Below are 12152 nucleotides of genomic sequence, written 5' to 3'. Positions count from 1 at the left end.
ATGCCACCACACCCAGCTAACTTTTTGTATTTTTAGTAGAGATGGGATTTCACCATGTTGGCCAGGCCACCCACCTCAGTCTACCAAAATGCTGGGATTACAGGCAGATTTGAGATTGTTAATGGTATTTTTAAGCTATCGTGCCAGCCCTGGACTTCTTATTGGAGAGATAAAGAAACGTCTGTCTGTTAAAGCACTCCTAGCTAATGTGGGGAACTGACCTATTTTGTTAACTGTTGTTATCCAGTGCAGGAACTATACCTGGCATAAAGTTGGTGCTCTTAAATTTTTCTTTCTTTCTTTTTTTTTTTTTGAGACAGGGTCTTGCTCTGTTACCCAGGCTAGAGTGTAGTGGTGCAATCATAGCTCACTGCAGCCTCCATCCCCTGGGCTCAATGATCCTTCGACCTTAGCCTCCCAGGTAGGTGGGACTACAAGTGCGCACTATGACGCCTGGCTAATTTAAAAATGTTTTGTTAGCCAGGCGCGGTGGCTCACGCCTGTAATCCCAGCACTTTGGGAGGCCGAGGCGGGCGGATCACAAGGTCAGGAGATCGAGACCACAGTGAAACCCCGTCTCTACTAAAAATACAAAAAATTAGCCGGGCGCGGTGGCGGGCGCCTGTAGTCCCAGCTACTCAGGAGGCTGAGGCAGGAGAATGGCGGGAACCCGGGAGGCGGAGCTTGCAGTGAGCCGAGATCGCGCCACTGCACTCCAGCCTGGGCAGCAGCGTGAGACTCCGTCTCAAAAAAAAAAAAAAAAAAAAAATGTTTTGTTAGCCAGGCGCGGTGGCTCACGCCTGTAATCCCAACACTTTGGGAGGCTGAGGCAGGTGGATCACCTGAGGTCAGTAGTTCCAGACCAGCCTGAACAACATGGTGAAACGCCGTCTCTACTAAAAATACAAAAATGAGCCGGGTGTGGTGGCGGGTGCCTGTAGTCCCAGCTCCTTGGGAGGCTGAGTCAGGAGCATCACTTAAACCTGGGAGGCAGCGGTTGTAGTGAGCCGAGATTGCACCACTGCACTCCAACCTAGGCGACAGAGCAAGACTCCATCTCAAAAAAAAAAAAAATTTTTTTTTTTGGTGAGTCAAGGGGTCTCACTATGTTTCACAGGCTGGTCTTGAACTCCTGGTCTTAAGTGATCCTCTCACCCTGGCCTCACGAAGCTTTAGGATTACAGGTGTGAGCCACTGCAACGGGCATTAGAAATTTTTTAAGCCAGGCATGGTGGTTCACACCTCTAATCTCGTAACTTCAGGAGGCTGAGGCAGGCAGATCACCTCATGTCAGAAGTTCAAGACCAGCCTGACCAACATGGTGAAACCTCGTCTCTACCAAAAATACAAAAGTTAGCCAGTCATAGTAGTGCACGCCTGTAATCCTAGCTACTCAGGAGGCTGAGGTGGGAGAATTGCTTGAACCCAGGGGACGGGGAGGTTGCAGTGAGCTGAGATCGAACTACTACACTCCAGCCTGGGTGACAGAGTGAGACCCTGTCTCCAAACAAACAAACAAAAACAGAAATCAGATCGTACCCTTCCTTACATAAAGTCTCCACTCCCCAAGGCTTCTCACTGCCCTTAGTGTAAAGTCCAGCCCTGACCTTGGCCTCATGCCCAGAATCCTCCCCTCATCTACTCTCTCACCTCAGCTCCTTGCCCTTCACCCACAGTGGCCTTCTTGCTGTTCCTCCAGTAAACCAACACCACACCTTCCTCAGGTCCTTTGCACACCCTGTTTCCTCCACCTGAAGGCTTTGCTTCCGGAAGTCCACCTGGCTAGCTCTTTCACCTCCTGCAGGGCTCTGCACAAATGTCACCTCCTCCGAGAAGCCTTCCCTGAACACCCTGGTGAAAATATCCCAGCCCAGCCACCCTCTAGTTCACCATCACTTTCCGAAAAGATCTTGATTTTTCTGTTTGCATGTTTATTGTTCATTTCCCACCTCTAGACCTAGGAATCGGGTCTATTTGTTCACTGCCCGGCGTAGAGTAGAGGAGAAGAAGAGTGCACACGGAAGGACTAAGTAAATGCAGGACAGGGACAGAGTTACTGTGCTCAGCCTTGTTGGAATCGTGGGCTGCACTTTGGAGCCTCAACTCAACTTTTTTTGTTTTGTTTTCTTTTTGAGACGGAGTCTCTCTCTGTTGCCCAGGCTGGAATGCAGTGGCGCAATCTCGGCTCACTGCGACCTCCGCCTCCTGCATTCAAGTGATCCTCCTGCCTCAGCCTCCCAAGCTGCTGAGATTATAGGCGCCCACCACCACGCCCGGCTAATTTTTGTATTTTAAGTACAGACAAGGTTTCTCCATGTTGGCCAGGCTGTTCTCGAACTCCTGACCTCAAATGATCTTCCCGTCTTGGCCTCCCAAAGTGCTGGGATTACAGGTGCCTGTCCCCACACCCAGCCTAATTTTTTTTTTTTTTTTCTCGAGACGGAGTCTTGCTCTGTCGCCCAGGCTGGAGTGCAGTGGCACGATCTCAGCTCACTGCCAGCTCCACCTCCCGGGTTCACGCCCTTCTCCTGCCTCAGCCTCCCGAGTAGCTGGGACTACAGGCGCCCGCCACCATGCCCGGCTAGTTTTTTGTATTTTTTTTTTTTTTTAGTAGAGACGGGGTTTCATAGTGTTAGCCAGGACGGTCTCAATCTCCTGACCTTGTGATCCGCCCGCCTCCCAAAGTGCTGGGATTACAGGCGTGAGTCACCGTGCCCGGCCATAATTTTTGTATTTTAAGTAGAGACGAGGTTTCACTATGTTGGCCAGGTGGTCTCCAACTCCTGACCTCAGGTGATCTGCCCACCTCCGTCTCCCAAAGTGCTGAGATTATAGGCGTGAGCTACCGAACCTGGCCTCTGAATTTAACTTCATCCCTATGATCTGGGAAAGGGATGTAAAAAGATAAGAAACACAATCCAAGCATTGATTCCAGTGAGTTCAGGTCTAATGATAATGATAATACCAGCAAACAACTAATGATAATATCAGCAAACAGTGCACCGGGCACTGTTCTAAATAAATAAATAAATGTTCTGAATGGATTAACTAGTTTAATTCCCTTTTTTCTTTTTTTTTTTTTTGAGATGAAGTCTCGCTCTGTTGCCAGGCTGGAGTACAGTGGCATGATCTCGGCTCACTGTAACCTCCAACTCCCGGGTTCAAGCTCTTCTCCTGCCTCAGCCTCCTGAGCAGCTGGGACTACAGGCGCGCGCCACCACGCCTAGCTAATTTTTGTATTTTTAGTAGAGACGGGATTTCACCATGTTGACCAGGATGGTCTAGATCTCCTGACCTCGTGATCCACCTGCCTTGGCCTCTGAAAGTGCTGGGATTACAGGCGTGAACCACCGCGCCCGGCTTGCTAGTATAATTCTTGTAACGACCTTATGATCATTACAGTTGGGATACTCTTGTTATCCTCATTTAGAGGAGGAAACAGAGGTTCAGAGAGGCTGAGTAACTTGCCCAAGGTCACAAAGCCAAGAAGGGGAAGAGCAAAGATTTGAGCCCTGTCAGTCTCACCCCAGAATCCAGAACTACTGCATCCCAGAAAATATCCCAAGGAACCTATTCCTGGGAGGAGTCCACTTCCACCCTGGGTGACCTCCACCCCCCAAGCTGACCCACCCAGGGCTGACCTCTGGGACTGAAGGAATGAACCTGGATCCCTTGCCAACTCTGAGCATCCTCAGGTCCCCAGTGGCCCCACCCCCACCCCCGGCCCGAGTCTGCGCTGACCCTGCCTTGAGCTGAGTGAGCGCTTCCTCTACGCGGGGCTGGTTGTAGCGCACCATGTAGCTGTGCATGTCGGGATAGTTGCTGCGGATGTTCTTCTCCGTGGACCCGTTGGGCACGGTCCCAAACTTCAGGGGCGGGTACTGCTCCTGGGGCCTCTGGAACTGGGGCAGAATGGGGAGTGATTAGGGCACCCTCCGCAGGGACATCCCTAACACAAAGCCCCCGTTCTGAGAGACACCCGCTATCTGGCAGACACCCCGGTCCCAGAAGTATTCCGTATTTCTCAGCACTTGCTCACTACCTTAGGAAATGCTTTTTCACTCCCACCCAGCACACACAGTTGCAGACACGTAATCCAAAAGTTCATGAGAAGCCTCGCTGAGGCCCCTGATGTGCCAGGCATTAAGCCTTCACTTACTGAATCACTGGAGATCCCGGGGGCAGAGACTGGCATGGCAGGAGCTGCGGCCTGTTGCTATTTACCAATCCGTTCAGAAATAGTTCACTATTTATTTATTTATTTAATTTTTTTTTTTGAGACGGAGTTCCGCTCTGTCGCCCAGGCTGGAGTGCAGTGGCACGATCTCGGCTCACTGCAAGCTCCGCCTCCCGGGTTCACGCCATTCTCCTGCCTCAGCCTCCCGAGTAGCTGGGACTACAGGTGCCCGCCACCTCGCCCTGCTAATTTTTTGTATTTTTTAGTAGAGACGGGGTTTCACCGTGTTAGCCAGGATGGTCTCGATCTCCTGACCTCATGATCCGCCCGCCTCGGCCTCCCAAACTGCTGGGATTACAGGCGTTAGCCACCGCGCCCGGCCTCACTTTTTTTTTTTTTTTTAAACGGAGTCTCGCTCTTGTTGCCAGGCTGGAGTGCAATGGGCAATCTTGGCTCACTGCAACCTCCACCTCCCAGGTTCAAGCGATTCTCCTGCCTCAGCCTCCCAAGTAGCTGGGATTACAGGTGCCCGCCACCATGCCCAGCTAATTTTGTATTTTTAGTAGAGATGGGTTTCTCCATGTTAGCCAGGCTGGTCTCAAACTCCCGACCTCAGGGGATCCGCCCGCCTTGGCCTCTCAAAGTGCTGGGATTACAGGTATGAGCCACCGCACCCAGCCAACTAAAACAAGTTTTGCAAAACCAAACTTACTACATAAGATGCAGTCAACTATTCTATTCTATTCTACACCATTCCATCAAAAACTGCTTATTGCAACCCATCAAACTGATTTCTCAAGCCTCTAATAGGTCATGTCACCCAGCTGGTTAATCACTTTAGTCTCAAAGTGTGCTCTGCAAACCACCAGTCCCTCAACAAATGGTGATTGCAGTGAGGTGCGTACAGGAATGGAGGGAGTGAGCATTTAGAACGATTTGACAGGATCGTTACTTGTCTGTTGAATCTAATAAATAAAAATATGAGTTTGGCTCTTTTTTTGAGGTAGAGTCTCACTGTGTCACCCAGGTTAGAGTGCAGTGGTGTAATCATGGCTCACTGCAACCTCCACCTCCCTGGTTCAAGCGATTCTCCCGCCTTAGCCTCCTGAGTAGCTGGGACTACAGGAACCCACCACCACACCTGGCTAATTTTTGTATTTTTAGTAGAGACAAGGTTTCACTATGTTGGCCAGGCTGGTCTCAAACTCCTGACCTCAGGTGATCCACCCACCTCGGCCTCCCAAAGTGCTGGGATTACAGGTGTGAGCCACGGTGCCTAGCCAGGTTTGACTTTTGTCTGTCTTGGTTTTACACCTTATTTTACTTTTCTAATAATTCATTTCCGTTGAATTTTACAAAAGCATTGTCTGTAATAGACTAGAAGTTTCTTTCTTTCTTTTTTTATTTTTATTTTTGAGACGGAGTCTCACTCTGTGGCCCTGGCTGCAGTGCAGTGGTGCCATCTCGGCTCACTGCAAGCTCCACCTTCTGGATTCACGCCATTCTCCTGCCTCAGCCTCCGGAGTAACTGGGACTACAGGCGCCCGCCACCACGCCCGGCTAATTTTTTGTACTTTTAGAAGAGAGGGGGTTTCACGTGTTAGCCAGGATGGTCTCGATCTCCTGACCTCGTGATCTGCCCACCTCAGCCTCCCAAAGTGTTGGGATTACAGGCGTGAGCCACCACACCCGGCCTTAGAAGTTTCAAAAATTAATCCTTCCTCACAGTTTGAGAGAAGCACTGGTTCTAGAATATTCCATTTGGCACAACTGCCCCTAGAACATTCAAGGACACCCTCTTCCCTAGGAATATTTAAAATGGCGCATCGTGAACCGTGTTCTTTCTCCATCCACAACATTCCATTCTACCATTCTGGAATTCAGAGACCCCTTCCCGCCCTCCCCCCACTCCCTCCCCCGCAAGAATCCCCTCTAATCTACCACATGCCAAGCTCTGTGACCTCCAGCCCCAGCCTATCCCTGGACCCACACACACCTTGCGGTCACTGAGCCCGGACACGGTATCCACGTACTCCTCCTGGATCATGAAGGCGGCCAGGTTGGCTGTGTAGCTGGCGAGGAAGATGACGGCGAAGAAGGCCCACACCAGCACCATGATTTTGCTGGTGGTTCCCCGGGGGTTCTCCACGGGCACTGAATTATTGAACACCAGGGCCCAAAGCAGCCAGATGGATTTCCCAATGGTGAAGGTTGAGCCGCCAGGGCCTGCAGGGGGCCAGGACGTGGACATGGACCCCAAATCCCTCCTCAATAAGGGAGCAAAAGGAAGAACTACAATTCCCAGTGGCCCTCAAGGCATCTGGCGCCCTAGCTTGACCCCCCCCCTGCCAGGGGCTGCTGGGAAATGTAGTTCTCTCTCTGTGGTTCGGGAGCTCCGAGGCAGGGGGATGGAGGAAGGGGGACTCACGCTTGCCCGTGGCCAGGCTGCGGTTGTAGCCAACAGGACTGAGGTACTCGAAGATGAAAACAGTGACGGCGACCACAGTGAGGCACATGACGAACATCATCACCCACACGGCAGGGCTGTAGGGCTCTGGGGACAAGGGAGTGTGTGGTCATGGCTCAGCCAAGCAAAAGACTAGGGAATGAGGCTGGGGTGGTGCCTCCCGCCTGTACTCCCAGAACTTTGGGAGGCTGAGGCAGGAGGATCACTTGATGCCTGGAGTTCAAGACCAGCCTGGCCAATATAGTGAGACCCTGTCTCTACAAAAACAAAACAAAACAAAAAAACACCTAGGGTACTACCTGAAGGTGAACAAGGTGCAGCCCAGATCTGACCCCATCCTATTCTGGCCCTATCTCTGTTTCTCCATCTCTGAGATAGTCTTATGGCTCACCCAGACCCCTAAGAAGCAGCCATTCTCAAAGAGAGCCATCGCAGGCATGTCTGTGGTTTCAGCCACAAATAGAAACTGTCTCCTAAATGTTTCCTGAGTCACAGGCCCAAGCCTCCACCTACCCCAGCCATCCCCCCAGGCCATTCATCATGTCCCATGCTGAGCCCAGACTAGCTCCCATGCTCTCCATGATGGGAGCCCCACCATCCACCCAGTCACAGGCCCAAACCCCATGTGCCATCCTCCCTCCCTCTCCCTCGCTGGCCACAGCCTGTCAGTCTCCAGCCCCACACTCCTGCCCCTGATGCTACTTGGGCCTCTCTTTTCCATTCTCATGGCCAACAGGGCTCAGGCCTCATCTCCCACCAACCATTTCCCCAGTGTCCTGAGCTCCTGTCTGTCTCCTACAGCCTATCCCCCACACAGCACAGAGACGACCTGGCCCCTCCCCTGCTTACAGCCCTCCCCGGGCTTCCTAGCACCCCCAGGACAAAGTCCCTGCCACTCAGCCTTGTCACACTCTCCTCCCTGGCCTAATCACTCTGTCAATCACCCATGCTTTAACTACTCAGAACTCACAGGTGGCTGGGTGTGGTGGTTCGCACCTGTAATCCCAGCACTTTGGGAGGCTGAGGTGGGAGCATCACCTAAGGTCAGGAGTTGAAGACCAGCCTGGCCAACATGGTGAAACCCCATCTCTACTAAAAATACAAAATTAGCTGGGCATCGTGGTGGATGCCTGTAGTCCCAGCTATTCAGGAGGCTGAAGCAGGAGAATTGCTTGAACCCAGGAGGTGGAGATTGCAGTGAGCTGAAATCGTGCCATTGCACTCCAGCCTGGGTGACAGAGCAAGACTCTGTCTCAAAAAAAAAAAAAAAAAAGAGAGAACTCGTAGGTGCCTGAACCAGCGACACCCTCTCTTACTTGTCTCCTAAGTGCCCCTGCTAGAGGTAACACCCTGCACTGTCCTAGACAACCTCCCATTTACGGGTCCCCTCCTCACATTCGATAACCGTGTGTCGCCCCTGGAGCTCACCAGCAATAAACCCAAATCACCATTTCATTGAGGTTAGGACCAGGTGATTCAACTTCCCAGGGCCAAGTGTGAGCTGCCAGGACTGCCCCCGTCACAGCAAGGTCAGCACCCTGGACTGTCACTGCGGCAGCTGGGGACACGCCTGTCACCTCTGCTGGGCAACTTGGTGGGGCATAAATAGGACCTTGTCACTCCCCTGCAGTGTGCTGCCTGCAAACAGGGGCCCCACGTGGTGCTTCTCAGTGCGCCCTGCAGAGACCTTGGTGCAAAGAGGAGGCCACAGGAGACACCGTTGGGCAAAATAAACAGAAAACAAAATACAAAGGAAGGGATGGCTCTTCTTCCAGCCCCTCCCCTCTCCCAGGAGCTTTGCTCACACTTCAGAGAGCAAGTGGAAACTGACAAGCACTGTTACCCTTGGCGGAGGCACGCTTCTCTGGCTCAGCAATGGGCCATCTACCCTATCCATCCCAAAGCCACCAGCCCATCTGGTGGGCAGCTCCCTAACCACACTCTGCGTCTGTCTGTTGTCACCTTCCTATTGCACACCCCCACTCTGTCTCTGGCATGAGCCTTGCAGTAGCATCTCCACCAGCCACTTGCTTCCACAAACTGGAATTTTTTTCTTTTTTCTTTTTTTGAGATAAGAGTCTGGCTCTGACATCCAGGCTGGAGTGCAGTGGTGCCATCTTGGCTCACTGCAACCTCTGCCTCCTGGGTTCAAGCCTTCCTTACACCTCAGCCTCCAGAGTAGCTGGGATTACACAGAGCTGGATATTTTATTTTATTTTATTTTATTTTATTTTTTATTTTTTATTTTTTTGAGACGGAGTCTCGCTGTGTCGCCCAGGCTGGAGTGCAGTGGCCGGATCTCAGCTCACTGCAAGCTCTGCCTCCCCGGTTTTTACGCCATTCTCCTGCCTCAGCCTCCCGAGTAGCCGGGACTACAGGCGCCCGCCACCTCGCCTGGCTAGTTTTTTGTATTTTTTAGTAGAGACGGGGTTTCACCGTGTTAGCCAGGATGGTCTCGAACTCCTGACCTCGTGATCCGCCCGTCTTGGCCTCCCAAAGTGCTGGCATTACAGGCTTGAGCCACCGCGCCCGGCCTAGAGCTGGATATTTTAAAAACCTAAATCTCATTATATATCCCCACACCATCTCTGTAGTTAAAACCCTTGTCCAGGTTCAGTGGCTCACGCCTGTAATCCCAGCATTTTGGGAGGCTGAGGTGGGAGGATCACCTAAGGTCAGGAGTTTGAGACTAACCTGGCCACCGTGGTGAAACCCCGTCTCTACTAAAAATACAAAAATTGGCCAGGCGTGGTGGTGCTTCCCTGTAATCCCAGTTACTTGGGAGGCTGAGGCAGGAGAATCGCTTGAACCCAGGAAGGAGGTTGAGGTTGCAATGAGCCGAGATTATGCCACTGCAACTGCATTCCAGCCTGGGCGACAGAGTGAGACTCTGTCTCAAAAAAAAAAAGAGAGAGAGAGAGAGAAGTTTATCTTCTGTCTCCTTCACAAGGCTGAGAGATCCTAGCGGACAGGGATTTGTGCCTTCCTCCTTTGCCACTGTGTTCCCAGTGTGGAGCCCACTGCCTGGCACATAGTAGGTGCTCAGTAAACACTGATGGTGACTTAAGTGCTTACAAGGTATTGGTACCATGCTAATTTGTTCTCTTCGTCTTATACCTAGGTACAGCAAAACACTTGGGTTTTGTGGGGCCTGAAGCTTGCACAATTTGGAGGGCTCTCTTTGAGAAAAAATAATTCAACCTTATGGATATAAACCAGGTGCAGCGTTTGGAAGCTGCAGTGCAAGAGACGGCTCCTGAGTTCAAGCTTCTTTAGCCTCTTGACAAAATGTCTTCTGGGTAGGGAAATTATTTCTTCCATCTTGTAGATTAGGAAACTGAGGCTCAGAAATGATGTCACTTCACCGAAGTTGCATTGGGGGTTCAGTATCCATGATACCGGGAACCCAGGTTTTCTGATCCCAGGGCCCACACGGTTGGGGGCAGCTACTTTGCCTAGGGCTGGCTCCCTGTCCCAGGGCCCCAGCTTACCGAGGAAGGCCGAGGGGGACACCGTGCCATTGCTGCGCGCCACCATGACGCTGATGCCGGTCTCCACGAAGGGGACGGAGAAGTCCACGATCTCGGAGCGCTCCTCGTTGATGGTAAGGGAGCCGATGGCCATGTCTGCGCGCTGGTAGAACACCTGGGGTGGGGGCGATGAGGAGTGGGCGAGGGAACCTGGCTCAAGCGGACAGACTGACACGGACGGCGGGCAGAGACGGGCCCCGGGAGCAGATCAGTGACAGGGTGAGGGAAAGGGCTAAAAGGGATTGCGGGGTGGGTGAGGAGGGAGGGGGACGCAGAGTGGGGAAAGGAAGGGCGGAGGTGAGAGATGGGGAAAAAGATTGGGAATTGGTAGCCCGCGTCCTAGCCCGCTGCTCCCAGAAAGTCCTCAAGGCCTTGGTCCACATCTTCCCGGCCCCACCCTCTTCTCCTAGGAGTCCCACCCTCCTAGCCCCGCCTCCTCTGCCCCAAAGTCCCTCCTCCAAGCCCCGCCCCTGACACCGCCTGATCCCGCCCCTTGTTCCAAGGCCTGTCCTTCCCGCGGCCCCGCCCCAGGCTCCGAATCAGGTGTTTCCTCCATTTGGCCGCGCCCCTACCCCAGGGTGCCCGCCTCTTGTTTTAAATTTTTTTTTTGAGACGGCATCTCGCTCCGTGCCCAGGCTGGAGTGCAGTGGCGCGATCTCCGCCTCCCAGGTTCAAGCAATTCTCCTGCCTCAGCCTCCCGAGTAGCTGGGATTACAGGCGCCTGCCCCCACGCATGGCTTATTTTTTGTATTTTAGTAGAGACGGGGTTTCACTGTGTTGCCCAAGCTGGCCTCGAACCCCTGAGCTCAGGCAATTGGCCCGCCTCGACTTCCCAAAGTGCCAGGATTACAGGTGTGAGCCTCCGCGCCGGGCGGTGCCCACCTCTTCACTCCGCCCTGAAGATTCCCTGCCTCCCGTCCACCCCCTCACCTCCCCGATCATGCCGTTCCAGACGCCATCGATCTTCTTTCCGTGCTTGCCGTTGGTGACCAGGTAGAGGTCGTAGCTGAAGCCGATGGTGTGCGCCAGCCGCTTCAGAATGTCGATGCAGAAACCCTTGCAGCAGCGCTTTTCCGGGCGGGGGGCATCCGGTGGAGGGCTGCGGGCAGTGACCAGGCTTGGGGAGTTTGGGGACCCCCTCCTCAGATTCTCCCATGAAGAGAGGATATGGAGGAAGGGACAGGCAGCAGCTAAAACTATGGTTAGCGCTTTCAGGGGGAAACTGAGGCTCAAAGAATTCTGAGGTTTGCCCAAGGTCACCAAGCTGGAGGGCTTTGTGGGTCCTGGGTCCCAAGGGAGGAGGTGGCTGGGGGCCCGGACTACTGGGCTTCACGGGAGGAGGGTTTTGGAGCCGGAACTCCTGGATCCCGAGCTGTCACCTGTGGGTTCGGTTGAGCTGGCTCCGGCAGGGGACGGAGTCTCGGATGCAGGTGCCACTGATGGGGTCTGCAGGCTCCACGATGACAAACGGCCTCTCCTCCAGCGTGGCCACCGTGAGATGCTGCGTGTCGTCCACTGGCTGCAGGAAGCGACCATAGCGGGACCACAGCGGGTACTTGAGGCGGAGCGTCTGCTGCTCCCAGCTGCCCACCTTGGCAAAAGGGAAGGAGAGTCAGGCTTCCTGGTGTATCCTGGCCATTATGATCCTCTTCCTCAGACCTAGGTGTGTGGGCAGCAGCTTCCTCCAAGATCCAGGAGCCCCTCCCACCTTCAGATCCCAGGACCCAGGAGTCCAGGCTCCCTGTCTCCTCCTCCCTCTTAGTCCAGGACCTCAGAACCCCCTCTGCCGGGATGCAGGAGTCCAGGCCCTCTGCCATGCCCGAGGTCTGGGCTGTGACTCACCACCTCCCACGTCCTGTCTCTGGTGAGGGAGATGACCACCAGGGAGGGGTTTACTAGGAAGCCATCCTCATTGAAGGAGTAATCCCGGTTATCCCACGTGATGTTCATGAAGTACCTGCCCAGGAGGAGGGAAAGG

At 53.4% G+C, this 12152-nt stretch overlaps 1 protein-coding gene across 2 annotated transcripts in view; it reads right to left on the bottom strand.

Annotated features, from left to right (window-relative positions):
- Positions 1 to 12152, bottom strand: part of GRIN2D (glutamate ionotropic receptor NMDA type subunit 2D) — a 57470-nt gene that overhangs the window by 24762 nt on the left and 20556 nt on the right. For both annotated transcript variants that reach the window (XM_015124463.3, XM_077980460.1), the window contains 7 exons: positions 12017 to 12131; positions 11554 to 11765; positions 11105 to 11273; positions 10136 to 10289; positions 6606 to 6731; positions 6174 to 6403; positions 3742 to 3902 (listed from right to left, as the gene is read on the bottom strand). In XM_015124463.3, the coding sequence (XP_014979949.2) occupies positions 3742 to 3902; positions 6174 to 6403; positions 6606 to 6731; positions 10136 to 10289; positions 11105 to 11273; positions 11554 to 11765; positions 12017 to 12131 (1167 nt within the window). The remainder of the gene's footprint in view (positions 1 to 3741; positions 3903 to 6173; positions 6404 to 6605; positions 6732 to 10135; positions 10290 to 11104; positions 11274 to 11553; positions 11766 to 12016; positions 12132 to 12152) is intronic.

Source organism: Macaca mulatta, chromosome 19, assembly GCF_049350105.2.
Source record: "Macaca mulatta isolate MMU2019108-1 chromosome 19, T2T-MMU8v2.0, whole genome shotgun sequence".
Lineage (NCBI taxonomy): Eukaryota > Metazoa > Chordata > Mammalia > Primates > Cercopithecidae > Macaca > Macaca mulatta.
Note: the sequence above shows the minus strand (reverse complement) of the source record. Positions and strands in the feature narration are given on the sequence as shown.